Raw genomic sequence first — 18,873 nt, forward strand, 5'->3', positions numbered from 1 at the left:
TTTGTTAAAGCACATTTTATTGAAGTACTTTTGAGGGAAACTTTCATATCATAAGTAAAAATACTAGAACTGAATGTTGTTTAAAAAAAAAATACAACACACACAACAATGGAATTTTGTGTAAAGGGAAAGTTGTGGGTATTTTAAATAAATTCCCTTTCAAATAAAAAAAAAACGTTAAGGAACTGTAACATAGGTCTTTTCTTTTAAAACAGGTAAGAGAAACAGAAACACAAGCGTGTCTAAAAGAACATAAAGCCACAACTGAATAAATTCATTCACAGTACGAGAGCTTAAAATCCTGGCCCGTGTCAAAAAGCAAAAATATAATTTTGTTTGGTAAATCCAGAATGATGTGGCTGTGAAAATACAAAATAAAGTGACAAAAGATTTTAAAAAAAGAAATAACAAGGGAAAAAAACCTTGATCGTATAAAGTTTCACCTTAATATTTTTTTTTACATATAGCCATTGCAACCACTGATGGACTTTTGCCCATGCCTCGTGGTACCAATCCAGCTTGCCCTCCCTCCCCCGTATAACTTTAAAAATGTACATTGAAGAGTGGAAAACAGATGGACGGGATTTCAACGTGCGAAATATCTCGCCATGTTAATGCCTCTCTAAAACCTGCGGCTGCAATCTGGTGCCCTCCAGATGTATCAGGATTATGCACTGCAGAATTCTGTGGCAGCTGAAAGCCCACGCTGCACAAAAATATTTGCAGCTGTGACCCGTTTTCTGGAAGGCACCAGGCTGTGAAAAGATGTAATACATATATGAACAGGGCCTATCGCTTCACTGCCAAAAATATGACTCCACTGCCAAAAATATGACTTTTGCTCAGTAAGATAGATGTTTCTTCATTTAAGACTATTGTGCGTGGTTTGCTTTTTAATGTGTACAAATCCTGTCCTCTCTCCTGGTCAATTTTTGCATCTTTAAAGTGTTTTCAGTTGAAATAGGTAAAACTGATTTGTTTTTCTAAAGTATAACATCCCAGAAACATGCTGGGACAAGAATGTAGTATAACTAATGTGTTGTCTTCATTAGGACATTATGTAATTTTGAAAACAGATCATTCAGCTCTGTTTGATATGTAATGTGTAGTAGCAGTTGTGCTAACGTCTTTTTCTTCTTGACTATCTCTCTGAAGTCCCACATGCCATTCCTATAAAAGGCTTCCTAGAATTGCCAGCAGATTTCTCGTGGCCGTGATGGCCCAGAGTTTGTTCGTTTCTTGTGTTGCTGCTCTAATTATTGCACTACCAAAGTCTGCCTCTCATCCTAAATAAATCTAATTGTTCAGAGTGCAGCTTTCCTATTTACACATAATGAACAATATGAAATAAATTAAAAAAACAGTTGTGTTTTTGCTTTGTTTTTTTTTAAACCGCCAACATTTGCTTTAGACTTTTTGAAAGAAAACTTTTGGTGCACATTCTTAAAAACCTAAAATGTCCTTTTGTCTCTCCAGGAAAAAAAAAAGTTTTTTGTTTTTTTTAATAATGCATTAAGAATGGTTTCGTATCTTCCTTCTCAAAATTGCAGAGATTCTGACTCAAAAATTCATCAGGATTGTTTTAAATACATAGCCTGTGAGGCTTCCTACAAATTCAACTAAACCGTAATACAAACATAGTTTGTAATTCATGTATCGTAGAGAGTTCTCTAGTGTCCATTGAAATTAAAGGTCCCCAAAATGCAGTCTGATTGGTTGAAGTTATGGACAAGTGAAACATTAAGCTGTTCCACTGGCGGAGTAAGAGAACTGAGGGAAGTGTGGCCTCCGTTCGTTATCAACACAATCCATGCTGTCATCTGTAAACAGAACGAAAGTATGGTTAAAGCATTGATACTGTGGTATGGAAAGTACACTGCGCATTAAAGCACGACTAGATCTTGGCTACACACACACACACACACACACACACACACACACACACACACGAGGCTTGCCTGTTCACAAATTACAGTCATGGTTACTCACAAAACGCACATTTACTAGAAAGTAAACCAGGGTGTTCTCTACCAATGCAACCAATGCATTTGAATCATTTCAAATGATTATAATCCTAGAGTCTGGCTATGGGTTTTCCACTTTAGCAATTACTTATTCATTTATTTTAATTTTTTTTAAAAGTCACATTAGAAATCAGTCCAATCCCCTCCCAATTTTGAATGTGAACTAGCTGTTTATGCCAAAAACGTTGTCTACATCCCACAGACCTCTTTTGCATTCATGTATTTGTGTATTAGCAACAATGTGATTTAAATTTGCTTTGCTGTTCAAAAAAATATTGCTAACGGCATAAAGAATTCAGTGGATAGGAATCTTCGTGTTTATATTCTTAAAGAAGTCCAATACAAATAAATGTGCTTTGGTTTTGATAAACAAACAAATAAATTTATCCAATTAAGGATATAGAATTGTAGTGAACTGGGCACCGTAATTGTAATACCGCTAATATTCTCACAAGGATAATTGTTTCCCAGAAATAAGATATTCATTTTTGTCTCAAGTTGAACACCTGTACAGCAAGCAGAACCCCTCGCAAAACCACCTCTTTCTATTAATATTTGTAATTTTATTTTTATAAATAACTAAAGTAGATAGAGAAAGAAAGAAAGAAAGAAAGAAAGAAAGAAAGAAAGAAAGAAAGAAAGAAAGAAAAAACTTTGGTAGCTTCAAGCACTCTTTAAAAAAAAAAAAAAACCCTGGCATTTTGTGGAAAGAAAGAGTCAAAGGCGAGAATTTATTAAGCTTTCAGTTGAGCCATGTGTCCTCTTGCCCAACTAAAGCACTTTCAAGTAGTATTACCTTGATCAGGGGGGGTGATAGTGATCATCTGTGCTGTAAATTCTTCATCAAAATAGCGTGTATCTGTTTCAGACGTCACCTGGGGTTTAAATGGAGGTACCAGCTGTAAAAAGAAATAAAACATGGAATTGAGTTATTAGCATAGGGAAATCTCAGCAACCCTCCACAGGTAGCCGAGTCTGAGTTGCTGAAATTTGGCAGCCAGATAACCAACTTTTGGCAGTATAATATTTTTATATTCTTTTAAAAATGTAGTATAGGAATGGCAACACTTCTATTTCAGCTTTAAGCCCACTCAGATCTCTAATCCCATATTGCATGAACTCACTGATGCTTGAGCCAGTTGAGCTTATTTTCTGGCTTTTAGTTAAATTTCAGATAAATTGTTACAGAATAATACTAACAATAACAGTACTACTACTACTACTACTACTAGTAGTAGTAGTAATAATAATAATAATAATAATAATAGTAATAATAATAATAGTAGTAGTAATAATAATAATAGTAATAGTAGTAATAACAACAACAGCATTATAGCCCTCTTATAAAGGAGAATAATGTAATTAAATGAAAAGCCACTTCTCTGATTCTGTGCTGGTTGGTAGTTTTGATTTCAACACACCTTGAAAATGATCACCTTTTCCCTCTACAAACAGGTATCTCAATATCTCTTCAACGAGTCATGTTGGACGCAAACTTCCCTAAGCTCTATTCCTTATTCTGCCTGCCACTAGTATTAAAATTTCATGTCCTGACAGTTTTTGCTCATCCTGGACCTAATTGATTAGTGCAAAATCCTTGCTATGGTTAAGCTAGAACCATGATGGTGAACTTGTGGCATGTGGAGCCATGTCACCTGGCCCATTCCCCTTCTTGGCTTCTAGCATGCATGCGCGAGCAACTCTTAGCTGGCCCTTGTGTAAGCATACACGCCAGGCAGCTGATCGTTGCGTGCACATGCGCGGCAGTAACAGGAAGACTTGTTGACTGGAAGTTCATTTCCCCTGGGCAGCTCCTTTTCCTGGTCACGGCCCAGACAAGTGCGTGAAGTGCTCCCTTTTCGGCACTCAGTGCCGTGCATGTGCCAAAAAGGTTTCCCTTGCCAGTCATGTCCAACTCTCGGTAGCGGTGGTTCAATTTCGCACTCAGCATTGTCCAAAAACCCTTGGGAACTGTGATGAGATACAGCCTAGAACTGTACTGGCTTCTTTGGCAGCTGCTGCACACTGTTGGCTCATATTTAAATGGTTGTCCACTAGGACTCCAAGATCTCTTTCACAGTTGAGCAATGTACCACATAAACTGTACGTGTGCATTTTGTTTTTCTTGCCTAAATGTTGAACCTTACTTTTTTCACCATTGAATTTTATTTTGTTATGGCTCCACATGCCTCCTGTGGCACCTGTGCCATAGGTTCGCCATCACTATGATAGGCTGAAGACTTAAATGGCTTGGCTGTCATTGTGCTGTATTTTTCCCTAAAGAACGGGATACCGAAACTCTATGAGGCTAGTGTTTTTAATTCTGTGGCTTTACCAGTTTAGCACCAGGTTGGGACAGCCAAAGTTCAGAGACTGGACTAGTCTCCCCTGTCCTTATTGCTTCCCAAACATGGCAAACAAGGATATGAAGTCACCATCTCTTGCTGATCAAAAAGAAAGGTGGGGAGGAGCAACAAAACCCAAGTGTCCTCATCACCTTCCGTGACTTGGCTTTGCTGGGTTTTTAAAAAACCTGTTACTCCTCCTATGTTATAACAGGATGGGGCAGAGGAGGAGAAGAAGCTGAAGTAGAAAGCCTAGAACGACTGTGTCCTGCAAAGAGACCAGCCTCAGGCCTTCTGCAGAGCCGTGACTGGCAGATTTATTCTTGCCAGCTGGACATAAGAGACAGAATAGCAAAGTCAGCATCCTTCTTCAGTGAGTCACACAGCTGCAATACTGGTGGTGTAGTTTGGTGGCACGGAAAACGAATGTTGCACTCAAGGATCAGTGGATAGCATTTTAATTCTGCAGTGGAGAAAGGTCCAGACTTTTCAAAACTGTCTTTTTTTAAAAAAAAAAAGCATTTAATGGTGTGGAAGTTTCATTAGTGCAGGATAGAAGGTTAAGGAATTAAACAAATTTAGCCTTTCATTCTCAAATTAAAATCAACCATCCTCCAGTGTAGGATTTGCCCCCACTCCCACCCTGAAGTTTGGGAATTTCTAGCTGTGTTTCAGAAGCTTCAAACTAGAAGAATGGTATGTATTGCAGCTGGTTTATTTTTTAAAATAATTGCTTTGATGCTTTGAACTATTGTGAACGCTGACAGCATGTTCATAGAAATATCCAGAGTTTAAATTTTTTAAAAAGCATTATGTAGAAGAAGTCAAACATCTTTGAGACCAAGTTACAAAAAGGATTTAGAGGCAGCAGTACATTTTTAAAAAAAGATAAAATCAGAATACTCTTAGCTTTATAAAGCAAGAAACTATTTTTTTTCCTTTGATGTTTCAGTGGATATGTTTTTTGCCTTGAACCATCTCCAATACTTTTTGTATTTATAAAAATGCTGGATATATTCTCCCATGGACAATTGGAGATGTAGAATTTATATTCATCATAAGTCATCAGCAAACTGAAGACATGATCATTAAAACCTTGATTCCAAATAGACAGAATGCATTAACCACAAGGCAAGCGAACAATGCCTGCTAAAGAAAATGGGTATTTTATATACCCAATACAATTAGCATTTTGGGAGTTACACCTGCAAAGAAATCCAAATATTGAAGGGAAAATGACAGCCCAAAATAGCCCCAACAGCAATATGATTAATGTTGCCATATATACTGTATATATATGTTGTGGTTAGCTCTGGCCCAGCTCCTGCCCCAAGGACTGTGGATGTGGGGGAGACATCCACATGCTGCAGGCCTGTTTTGCCCCCGGTGAAATCTGATGATGAAGGCTCCTCTGACCAAGAAGACATGAGTGACAGGGAGGAGGAGAGTGTGGCAGACAGCTCAGAAGGAGATCAATTATCTAGCTCCTCCTTGGATTCAGAACAAGAGTTAGTGATACAGCCACGCATGAGGAGAGCGATGCATAGGCAACAACAACTGAGAGATTATTATCAAAGAAAATGAGGCCACCTGTGGTTGGGTGGGGTTGTGGTAATTAGTGAGGCTGCTATAAATAGCAGCCTGTGGGTTTGGCCATTGTGGAGGATTATCTGATCGTTGGGTTTCGTGACTGCTTTACTGACTTTGACTTTTTGTGTGCTGATTTTTCCCGCTTTGAAACTAAACCAGAGCAAAGTGTGTTTCACTTTGTGAAAGAAGAAGGACTGTGAATTGCCTCACAGCTGCAAGCTAAGTATCTCAGAACTGATAAGGGACTTGTACAAATTACCAGTTTGTTTGGAGACGAGTGCTCTTTGCTATACCAAAAGAGGGCTTGGTTTAAGTGAATTTTCATTATAAAGAACATTGTTTTGAATTTTCAAACGAGTGTGTGTCTGAACTTTGTACCTGTGAATTTTTGGGAGGATTCTACCAGAGAGCCCGACAGAACAATATATATATATATATAAAATCACAAAACAAAGCTGAGCTTTTCAAAGATGTCTTGAGGCATTAACTAAAATTCATGCTAATCAGACAGCATGGCTAGCTCTTTTCTTCATTTTTCTCTTTTAAGTCCCACTGCCAAAATGGAGGGAATAGTGGAGAAAAGAAAGTGAGCCTCAGAGCAAGTTTGTGAACTTAAAAGAAGAAAAGTGGAAGCACGTTGCCAAGTACTGGTACATTTAACTATAAACAACGTTTTCATCTTAATGCATTAGGCTCTTTTAATTAACTCAAATGGCAATATGCTTGGAAGTGTTCGTGCTGACCTCAACATTCAATAAAAGATTAATGAAAAAATCAGCTTCAAGGGCCTTGTCTTCAGTGCCTGAGCCAAAAAATCCATCTCAATCAGCAAAAAGTTGGTGCAGTTCAATGCAGTAGCTAGGATCATTTATGTGCAGTGCCACTAAGGGGCAGCAGAGAGCTACTCTAGGAAGGATATTAGTTTTGCAGAAAGAGAGAAAGAGAGAGAAGGCTGGACTTTTGGGACAGAACAATTCTTGCAATGCAACATTTGCAAATATGGGGGACAGGTTGGGACCTTGCAATTCTAACTTGTTGATGGGAACCTTTTGCAAACTGAGCTGCATTCAGGAATTTTTAAAAAAAACTGCAAATAGAAGAACGGCTGAAAAAAGCACAGAAGTAAAATGACTGTTTTGGATAGTTTTATAAGCTGGTTAAATTCTTTTTTTTAATTAAAGTGGCATAAAACCCAATTAATTGATCAATTCTGCATTATGTACAGATATGCAAAGTGCATATCTGTACTTTGGATCATATCTAAGATTACCTAATCTGCACCACGTCAATTTGGATATATAAAATTTCAAGATGAAACAAAAAAGTTTAGGTTTTGTGTACAATAGAGGTTTTTTTTTAATGGTGGGGGGGAAATTAGGAATGTGAGGAGACCCATCTTCTCCAACTGCAGCATGCTAGCTGACCCGGGAGTTTAACGCCATTAACACAATCTAAAAAAAAATCCCATCTTAAAAGCTGTAAATACCTTTTTCTCATATACATCTTGCCAAACAATGCCAGAAAAAAATTTGTGCTGCATAATCTCCTTTGCATCATCTGGTCCACCACCTAACCTGTTTTGGGGAGTAGGGGAGAAAGGAAATCACCAACATTAATACGGTGCATTTATTTTAAATTCATTTGCTTTGATGTGCTCCTAATGGCATATTTTCATTCACAATAAAAGTACATTGCTAAGAAATAATGAAGAAATGCCAGTTCTATTAATCCTTTAAAAAAAAAAAAACTTTTTAGGAGCTTCCTGGAAGTGTTGGACACATGCAATTAAAATTATAAGCAAACCACAATAAAGCCATGTCAACTTGACCAAAATACTTGAACATCAACCCACAGACTATCAGGCTTTTGAAAACCCACTCTTCCCACATCACTGCCTTGCTGCCCAACTCACTGTGGCCTATGAACACCCCTCAAGATACAGAAGGTTTTGTTCTATATATCAAGGAGAAAGACTTGAGACATTCTTTACTGTTTATTATCCAGGGATAATGAAGAGCATTCACAACAATTGTTTCTTTAGAAGGCAGCTATGTCCCAAACATAATTAAGAAACAGCACTGAAACAAAAGGAAACACTGTGTTTGAAATGAAACACATAGCACACGTAGTGATTTTATGGGGAAAAACATCTTCATTTGTTTTAAGAGTTTCTATTTCCCCACTACAATAGAGTTTCTCAAATATGTATGCATCTATTGATACAAAGACTTTCGTAGTGTTTATCTCTTTGAACCCACAAGTTAGCCCAAACCCTCAGGGGTGGGTTCTAATCAGTGAAGGGCTGCCCTGTCACCGGCACTACCGGCACGCTCCCGGAGGCTGGCCCGGGGAGCTGTGCATGCGTTGGCAAGAGATTCAGCTTTTGCGCATGCATAGGAAACCGAATCTCATGCAAGGATGCTCTCGCAAATGAAATTTCAGTGACTTTCACCGATTTCTTTGCTTCTCTGCATGCGCAGAAGCAAAAAACCCGGTGAAAATGGCTGAAAACTACTGCGGGTGAGTGTCTTTGCGTGAGATTTGGCTTTCTTTGCATGCACAGAAGCCAAATCGCGCACCGGGTGTGTGTGTGTGTGCCCAGCAATCACGCACAGCTGCACATGCATCAATTTTACTACCACTCTATAGAGCAGCCTACACCACCAGCAGCCCATCTCTGGTTGCAATGTATCTTGCAGCCGGTTCGCTTCATTGGTTCTAATGTACTTTACTGCTGGTTTGCTTCCTCCATGCCACATGGCTGTGTGCATGTACAGTGCCAAAAAAAAACCAATTTTTTAAAAAAGCAGAAAACAAGATGGTGCCCTCATGCACAGTGCCAGAAACTCAGCTTCTGTGCATGCTCAGAAGAAAAAAAATAAATTCAAAAAAACATCTCAATAAATTTTTTTAAAAAAAGATGGTGGCACCCACAGACCAGCACCTACCCAACTAGTTCCGTGATGTCATCATGACATCACCAGCGCGTCACTACTGGTTCGGGTGAACTGGTCCAAACTGGGAGGAACCCACCTCTGCCAACACTGCATTATACTGCAACACTTTCGGAATCACGGCACGTAAAAATGTGTAAAAATCTGATTCCTATGAAATTGAAATTTCCACCATATTTAGGCCAGTTTTATTTGTAAAGTTATGGCCACTGCACTGTCCCTGTGGTCAGGTGGTCATGATGTCTGATGCTCCCTGTCAGCTTCCACAAGGTCAACGGGGAAAATATATGCTCTTCTTAAGTTGTTCATGGAGCCATCCAACATTGGGGTAAAGATAAATATGGTCAGCCTAAAATTTCATATTTATTCTACTCATATCAAATTGCATTACCTTTCCCTCAAGGGATGACCAACTAATGTGTGCCTATGTGTAGATTATATGTTTGAAACTTTATCAGGGGACATAAAACAGCTAAATGATAACAAACAACGCACATAACAAGATTTGGATATACAGTGGTACCTCTACTTACGAACTTAATTCGTTCCATGACCGGGTTCTTAAGTAGAAAAGTTTGTAAGAAGAAGCATTTTTTGCATAGGAATTAATGTTAAAGCAAATAATGTGTGTGATTGGGGAAACCACAGGGTGGGTGGAGGCCCTGTTTCCTCCCAGGAGAGGCCCCATTGAGCCTTCTCCCCGCCTTTTTCAGCCATTTTCCTTGCCAGGAGATTCCTAGAGAGGCCCCACAGAGGCTTCTCCCTGCCTTTTCCGGTTACAGTTTCGGAGGCTCGGGTTTGTAAGTGGAAAATGGTTCTTGAGAAGAGGCAAAAAAATCTTCTTATCTAGAAAAGTTTGTAAGTAGAGGCGTTCTTAGGTCGAGGTACCACTGTACTGAGAAATCAAAATCACAATGAATGGAATAATGCAAAACATACAGAAGACACCTGACTGGTCAATCAAGAATCTGGGAAGCATTCAGGTCAAATGCATTAAACCTTCACCTTTGCTTTGGATCCTTCTTCAGCAAACCCGACAGAAGAGACTTTGCTTCGGGTGACAACGTACGTGGGAACCTAATCTCTTCCATTAGGATGAGCTCAAAGAGTTTCTCATGGTCCTGATTATAGAAGGGAAGACGTCCACACATCATTTCATACATGACAACTCCTAAACCCCACCAATCCACTGCACGGCCATAGTCATTATCCTCCAGCACCTGTAGACAATGGCAAGAATTCTAGATCAATGGCAAGCTTTTCACAAAACAAAGTAAAATGGTATTGTTTCCTCTAACAAGTTGACAACATTAAAAAAAAATCCTACTGAACATCCATCATCAGGTACAATGCAGTAAGTACATCTAAATAGAATAGAATAACAGAGTTGGAAGGGATCTTGGAGATCTTCTAGTCCAACCCCCTGCTTAGGCAGGGAACCCTAGACCACCTCAGACAAATGATTATCCAACAACTTCTTTAAAATTTTCAGTGTTGGAGCATTCACAACTTCTGGAGGCAAGCTCTTTCACGGATTAATTGTTCTGTCAGGAAATTTCTCCTTACTTCTATGCTGCTTCTCCTTTGATTAGTTTTCACCCCTACCCTCAGGTGCTTTGGAGAATAGTTTGACTCCCTCTTCTTTGTGGCAACCCCTGAGATATTGGAACACTGCTACCATGTCTCATCTAGTCCTTCTTTTCATTAAACTAGACATACCCAGGTCCTGCAATCGTTTTTCATATGTTTTAGCATCCAGTCCCCTAATCATTACCTTTTAACCTTTTCTCTGTAGTCTCAACATCCTTTTTCATCGTGGCAATCAAAACTGGATGCAGTATTCCAAGTGTGGCCTTACCAAGGCATTGTAAAGTGGTATTAACAATTCACGTATCCCTCTGTTAATGCAGCCTAGAATTGTGTTGGCTTTTTTGGCAGCTGCTGCACACTCCTGGCTCATATTTAAATAATTATGGACTAGGACTCCAAGGTCCCACTCACAGTTACTACTGTTGAGCAAGGTACCACATATACTATACCTCTGCATTTTGTTTTTCTTGCCTAAATGCAGAACTTTACTTTTTTAACCATTGAATTTCATTTTGTTAGATAACGCCCAATGTTCAGGTCTGTCAAGATCCTTCTGTATATTGAGTGGAGTGTTGGCTATTCCTGCAAGTTTGGTGTCATTTGCAAATTTGCATATATCCCCTTGTCCAAGTCATTGATGAAGATGTTGAAGCGTACTGGGCCTAAAACAGAGCCTTGGGGTACACCACTGCATGCTTTCCTCCATGTAGATGCAGTTCCATTGAGCACTACACCTGATGTGCTTGGTCAGCCAATTTCAATTCTGGTGGTGGTGGTGTCTAACCCATTTTTCTACTTTGTCGAGTAGTAGGTTATGGTCTACTTTATCAAATGCCTTACTGAAACACAAGTAAATTATATTGACAGCATTCCTCTGGTCCACTAATTTTGTCACTTCAATCTCACATCATCCTTAGCCAGTTATATTATCTAAGATGCCATATCCTCGTGGAAAGCTACCTATCTTCCTCTTTAAGGAAATGTCCTTCAGAGATCTGAACTACACATCATCTCCAGCGAACAACACTGGTTGTGCTGGATATCAATGATGGGTATTGCAATTTGGAGGCACCAAATTAAGGAGTGTCTGCTGTAAGACTTTGCAGCAGACTTGTTATTTCAAAGTTAGAAATCTGTGACAACTTTCCGCCGCCCCAAAATGAAAAGTTGTTCAACTTCCATCTCCTACCATTTCTGCTGCCTAGGCACAATACAAACTGGAGTTCTGCATCTTCTGATCAGTTTCTAACAACATGGTCATAATGAAGATCTCAAATATATGACACTGAAAGCATCAAGAGCAGGGATAGAACATCTTGGAAGTTTGTTCTCTATTTATTAGTGCCTCCCTGTTTGCTACTTTGCTTCGGGGAAAAAAAAATTGGAACCTAGAAGATGGCTTGCAGTGAAAAACCAAAGGCTGCCAGGTATTGGATTACCCCACACAGGTCTATTTACAGCATCTTCTGCTGTATGATTCACACTAAGCGACAGCTGGTTCTGCAGCTGCCCCATATATGTAGAAGCCCAACACAGCTGCTTCATCTGCTAGGATTCCAGGAGCCAGGCTCATCAGCCTCTATGAGCAATCCGGGAACAGGGAGGAGGGCTTTGACACTCCTCATGTGGGGTTGTGCAGCATGCCAGTTGACCCCTGTTCAACCAGTGTCACTCTGGGAGGACATTTCATCTCCCTGGACAGAACTTAAATCAGGGCTGGAGTTTGCTAGTGCAGGAGACACAGCAGTATATTGCCTTTCTTTTTTTTTGGCTACTTATTCCTCCTTCTCATTTAAAAAAAAACAAGACTCAATACATTTTACAAGGCCATTTACAAAATTGCATTTCTCCCAAATATTCTTGGGATGGTCTACATGATTTTCTGGGAATGTTTTTGAAACAAGAGACAGTTTTTTTAAAAATGCAAACATTGAACAGTTTGTTAAAAAGGCACACATCCATCAAAGTAAACTATCCTAAACCTTAAGCAAACAGCTACATAATTTATTTCAATGATTAGCAATAGTAGCCAGAGGGCAAGAAACTCTCTTATACACGGATATGGAGATTAATTGGAAGGAAATTTTAATAAAAGTGAATTTCCTGCATTGGTTCTATTAAAGACATTATGACGAACCATAGAAGACATATTATACAGTAATAGCTACACTCTCATTAATACTGTAGTAGTCTAATACTGCTTCTAAATCTAGCAGAACGAATACTTCAATGACCAAGAGTAGCCCCAAATACAATCCTCAACTGTATGTTTTAAACTTCTTACTGGCTATATGTTTAGTACATCTGGATTCTGCTAAGTAAAGGAGATTTGAACATGCAGAATTATTTTGTTGAACCTCCTAGGTGGAAAATAGGTTTTAATGTTTTTTTTTTAATGGATTAATGTTATTTTTGGCAAATATCTTCAATATGGAAAGCCAGATGTTCTCTGAGTAATGCTCCCTTGCAGTGGATTCAAGTAGCTAGCTTGGAAGACTATCATCAGCCTCCAAGAAGAGTTCTCTTAAGTACTGAGAACCTAAGATTTGCAAAGCAAAAGCATGTTCTACTAGTTTTCCCCCGGACGCCATCACTCTGCTAAACAAATAATTCCCTCAACACTGTCAAACTATTTACAAAGTCTGCACTGCTATTACTACTAGTTTTTTCATACTGACAAGCTCAAACATTTTCTCCCACTTATGACTATATGACTGTAACTTGTTGCTTGTATCCTTAACATTTTTATTAATGTTGATTGTGGCCTCATTGCTTATTTGACCCCTAGGATATTCATTAAGTGTTGTACTTTTATGTACACTGAGAGCATATGTACCAAAGACAAATTCTGTGTGTGTCCAATCACACTTGGCCAATAAAGAATTCTATCCTGTTCTGTTCTATTCTACATCAAGATGCTATTTCAAACTTGTCAGTATTTGAAACACAAATGAAAAGGGAAAAATCTACATATGGTAGGAGAAATATTAATGCCCTTGCATGGTTTTTAATTGGAGGAATAAATAAGGATAGGATTTAAAAGAAGGTCATTTTACTTAAAATAACTGACTGGTCAAGTTGGAAGCCAACAATGCTGAACAGCTGCATGGTTGGAATTTACAAGAGGAGGCACAGCAGCTGTAAACACCTTGGTGACCAATACATCTAACACATCAAAGCTGACGTGGTACAGCCGCAGCCATCTATGTACCAAATTCCAGCATGACCCTAAAACAACTATGCAGCAACTGTACAAACAAGTTCGAAGGCCGGGTTCCAATTACAAACAGATGACAACAAGGCAAGCCTCACTTTCCACTTTTAAAAAAAGGTTAAGTGACTTCATTGATGTGGGACATTTGCTAGTACATGCTCATCGGTGGGTTTGAAAGCCAACTCACTTGACATGATATCTAAAGGCCAAGAGAAGTTGAATAACACCCCCCCACCCCCCCGGAGATGTTGTTCCCAAATTCAGGTTATTTAGTATTCTTTGAAAATTCAAACATGCTTATAAGAACATAAGAAGAGCCATGCTGAATCGGGCCAAAGCCCATCGAGTCCAGCATTCTGTGTCACACAGTGGCCCACCAATTGTCCATGGGGATCTTGAGCAGAAAGAGAAGGCAAGACCCTCCCTTTCCCTTGACCCCCAACAAATGGTAGTCAAGGGAATCCAGCCTGCCTCAACCAACATAGAGGCAGCACTTGGACATCCATTTCAATAACCATCGATACACTTGGCATCCGTGAATCTGTCTAATCCTGCCTTGAAGCAATCCAGGCTGACACTATCCAAGCTGCTCCCCATATTATCCAGGTAACTGTTTCAACATTCATGTAAACGGGCCATATTTTTAGTTCCATCTTGCAAAGTTGCGATGGACCTATGGACTGAAACAGAGTAGCTTTTCTCTGAATCTATTCCTCCCCCCCGCCCCGCGCCATATGTTGGATTGTAATTCTTGTCACCTTTACTCAGCACAGACAGTTGTGGGGACAGAAAAGAGCTGGAGGGAAATGGAACTGGATTTGCAGAGACCAATTTCCCCAAGAGAAACCAAGAAACCACCTTAATCTTATGTGCAGGCAGTGATGGGCTAGCAAAATTTTTACTACCACACTGTGGGTATGTTTTATGCATTTTGTTTCAACATCTTTCAGTGCAAATTGGGTGCTCTGGGGTGGGGCTCCAAATTTTGCTACCGGTACTGCGCTCCTGACTGTACCCGTAGGAGCCCATGACTGTGTGCAGGGTTACTGTGAGGACCAAATGAGTACAGAGAAAAGTCATGTACAATGTCATGTTTCCCTGGGAAGGAGGCTGGGATAAAAATGTACTAGATAAATAATTTGGGTTAGACTACACAGCTTACTTAATATATACACAGGGGTGGGCTACTGCCCGGACAGGAGGTGTTGTGGTTGGCTCTGGTCCAGCTCCTGCCCCAAGGAGTGTGGAGGTGGATGTGGGGGAGACATCCACATGCCGCAGGCCTGTTTTGCTCCCAGTAGAATCTGCCGACAAAGTCTCCTCTGACCAAGGAAGCATGAGTGACAGGGAAGAGGGGAGTTTGGCAGGCAGCCCAGGAGGAGATCAGTCATCTGTATCATCCCTGGATTCTGAACAAGAATTAATAACACATCCATGCATGCATAGAGTGATGCATAGGAGACAACAACTGAAGGATTATTACAAGAGAAAATGAGGCCACCTGTGGTTGGGTGGGGCTGCTGTAATTAGTGCTACAGATAAAAGTGCAGCCTGGTGTTTTAGCCTCATGGCAGTTTATTTGATTCATTGTTTCGTCAAGATCGTGGTTTTTGCTCTTCAGGATTGTGTGTGTGGACTCTCTGGACTTTAGAATTGGACTCAATTTCCCCGTTATTGGGTGAGCAATTGGACTGCGTTTAACCTGTGCCTTGTGTGTACCAGAAAATCCCTTTGACATTTAAAAAGGGAGCGGTTTCTGTTTTTCTGTTTACAAAAACTTTTGGGTTTTCCTTTTATCATGTGGTGTGTGTCTTCGTGGACTAATTACCCTGTAATTACGGGTGGTTGAGACACGCAGGCCGAACAGGAGGGGACGCAGTGGGGTAGCAAAAATGAAGCTCCACCCCAGAGCACCCAATTTGCACTGAAAGATATTGAAAGAAAATGCAGGGCGTCCTGCATAAGCCACACCCACAGTGTGATAGTAAAAAATTTGGTAGCCCTTCACTATATATACACCACATGCAGTATCGGGTTCCTACCACTACGGATTTTTGCTTCTGCACATGCGGGGAAGCAAAAAAATCACAAATTTCTCTCTCGCACACACATCCCTTCACCAGATTTTGCCTCCTGCGCATGCGCAGAAGCAAAATCTCACTCGGACGTGCACACACACCTGAGACATAAAGCTGTGCGCACAGTGCACCAGTAGCAGCAACCCCTGCCTGACCACATTTATTTATTTATTTATTATTTGGATTTGTATGCCGCCCCTCTCCGAAAACTCGGGGCGGCATACATGGTGTGTATATTCTCATAACTTCTGGAGTCATTAATCACAAGAAGAAAAAGCACAAACACTTGGTTTGAACTCATGATAGAAAATTAATTTTGCTGATGTAATTCATTGCCATGATATACACTGTTCAAAAAAATAAAGGGAACACTTAAACAACACAATATAACTCCAAGTAAATCAAATGTCTGTAAAATCAAACTGTCCACTTAGGAAGCAACACTGATTGACAATCAATTTCACATGTTGTCATCACATTCAACTTTATACAGTACAAAGTATTCAATGAGAATATTTCATTCATTCAGATCTAGGATGTGTTCTTTGAGTGTTCCCTTCATTTTTTTAAGCAGTGTATTTTGCCAACTGCTAGAGAGGTGATGGTTTTTATTGTTCTTATACCTTTATGTCACTCCTGACTCTTGCACTATGAGTCTAAAAAAAGACTAATTTGACTCCTGGAAATTACTAAAAGTAGATTAGACCAAAGTTTCTCCACTTCAACAACTTTAAGATATGTGGACTTCATGCTTTCGGCTGCATGCAACCTGAGGAATTGAAGGAGTTGCACTCCACACACCTTAATGTCAGTGAAGTGCAGAAACAATAGATTGGATTAATTCTTTGAAGACCATTCATGCGGCATTTTCACCATTTGATCCTGTTGCAATTATAAACCTTTATATTCTCATTCATTCATTCAACTCAAGAATGGCAAACATGCCTAATACTCCTGTATTCTATTTTCTCCACAACAACAACTCTTGTGAAACGGATTGGACTGAGAGATGGAGGCTGTCTGAAGTCACTCAACTGGTTTCCATGCCTAAAGTGGGTTTAGAGCTCAGAGTCTCCTGGTAGCTAGAACACACCTTAATAGTTAAATCAAAATTTCTCTACTAGTTCACAAGACTTGGGCAATGCAAATTCAGAAAAGCCAAACCGAATTCTCAACAGCTTCTATCTACATGTCTAAGTAACAAATTTCAAATCAGATTCAGACAGAAAGATATCAAACTATGCTCCTTAAGGCAACCCAAGGCAAACCAAGAAAGGATGTTTTCTCTGCTTTTATTCCAATCCCCAACTTTGCATTTTCTCAGATGGAAGTTAATGTTTAATCTTTTTTTATGGGAAACCCTAACGAAAGACAGTGTATGAAAAGCAAAATCTGTTTTTTGTGCATTTCAAAGTGATTAATTTGTTACATTTATATCACAACATAACCCAATTAACTCTCAGAAATTCACACCAACACATATAAAAATCTAAAGATAAGTTGTTTGCAGAAGATGCATAGGAAGAGAGTAAATCTAATTTCAAATAGAAGCTATTCAAAGGTCTGGTGCTATTACTGAGGTGCAAAGCCTCATGATTTTCAGCTCTTGGGAGTGGGAACCATAAGCTCCTTCTTATGAAAAGATCACGGAATTGCCAATTTTATTAGAGAATGCAGTCCTGACAGGAACCTGACGCCAAGCTGCTGAGGGCTTTATAGTTAAAACCAACACTTTACATTGCACCCAGAAGCTCCTTGGTGACCAGTGCAGGTGTGACATGCTCCCAACACCAGGTGTTAGTGAGCTCATGGACAACTGTATTCTTAGTTTCTTAGTTCTGAAGCACACTCCCATGTTATAGTTCAAACCAGGTGTGATAAGAACATGAGATATTGCAAGTTTTTCCCTCTCTGTGTAAATGATTTAGCTTTACTAGATAAATGGTCAAAGCAATGTAAACTGCAGTTTAATGTTTCCAAATGTAAAATAATGCACTTGGGGAAAAGGAATCCTCAATCTGAGTATTGCATTGGCAGTTCTGTGTTAGCAAAAACTTCAGAAGAGAAGGATTTAGGGGTAGTGATTTCTGACAGTCTCAAAATGGGTGAGCAGTGTGGTCGGGCAGTAGGAAAAGCAAGTAGGATGCTTGGCTGCATAGCTAGAGGTATAACAAGCAGGAAGAGGGAGATTGTGATCCCCTTATATAGAGCACTGGTGAGACCACATTTGGAATACTGTGTTCAGTTCTGGAGACCTCATGGACAATACAAAAAGATATTAACAAAATTGAACGGGTCCAAAGACAGGCTACAAGAATGGTGGAAGGTCTTAAGCATAAAACGTATCAGGAAAGACTTAATGAACTCAATCTGTATAGTCTGGAGGACAGAAGAAAAAGGGGGGACATGATCGAAATATTTAAATATGTTAAAGGGTTAAATAAGGTTCAGGAGGGAAGTGTTTATAATAGGAAAGTGAACACAAGAACAAGGGGACACAATCTGAAGTTAGTTGGGGGAAAGATCAAAAGCAACATGAGAAAATATTATTTTACTGAAAGAGTAGTAGATCCTTGGAACAAACTTCCAGCAGACGTGGTTGGTAAATCCACAGTAACTGAATTTAAACATGCCTGGGATAAACATATATCCATTGTAAGATAAAATACAGGAAATAGTATAAGGGCAGACTAGATGGACCATGAGGTCTTTTTCTGCCGTCAGTCTTCTATGTTTCTATGTTTCTGATAGTGCTGCAACTGGCATGTCAGCCAAAGCTGGGCCAAGGTCCCTGGCCATGGCATCTGTTTACTATTGAGTAGAAACTGGATATCCATGAGGACCCCAAGTCATAGATCTGCTCCTTCAGGGATATCTAGATCCACCTAGAGATAATTTTGGAGCAGACAGAGACCTCTTGCTTGGGTTCAACTTCAGCTTGTTCTCTCCCATCCCAGAAAAGTGAAGTGGCTTTCAATAAAAGAGATACTTTAGCAGAGTTAACTCCAGCCTTTAGTGTCAAGGCAACATACAAACCAGAATTCATGAACACTCACAACATTTACTTGACTTTTATAC

The 18,873-nt window shown here is 39.7% G+C and overlaps 1 protein-coding gene across 3 annotated transcripts in view; it reads right to left on the minus strand.

The window, feature by feature from the left end:
- Positions 1–18,873, minus strand: part of AKT1 (AKT serine/threonine kinase 1) — a 155,707-nt gene continuing 136,834 nt past the window's right edge. For all 3 annotated transcript variants that reach the window (XM_070751237.1, XM_070751245.1, XM_070751254.1), the window contains 4 exons: positions 9,919–10,133; positions 7,446–7,533; positions 2,821–2,923; positions 1–1,820 (listed from right to left, as the gene is read on the minus strand). In XM_070751237.1, coding sequence (XP_070607338.1) covers positions 1,741–1,820; positions 2,821–2,923; positions 7,446–7,533; positions 9,919–10,133 — 486 coding nt within the window. In that variant the 3' untranslated portion in view covers positions 1–1,740. The remainder of the gene's footprint in view (positions 1,821–2,820; positions 2,924–7,445; positions 7,534–9,918; positions 10,134–18,873) is intronic.

This window comes from Erythrolamprus reginae, chromosome 1 (assembly GCF_031021105.1).
Source record: "Erythrolamprus reginae isolate rEryReg1 chromosome 1, rEryReg1.hap1, whole genome shotgun sequence".
NCBI classification, from domain to species: domain Eukaryota; kingdom Metazoa; phylum Chordata; class Lepidosauria; order Squamata; family Dipsadidae; genus Erythrolamprus; species Erythrolamprus reginae.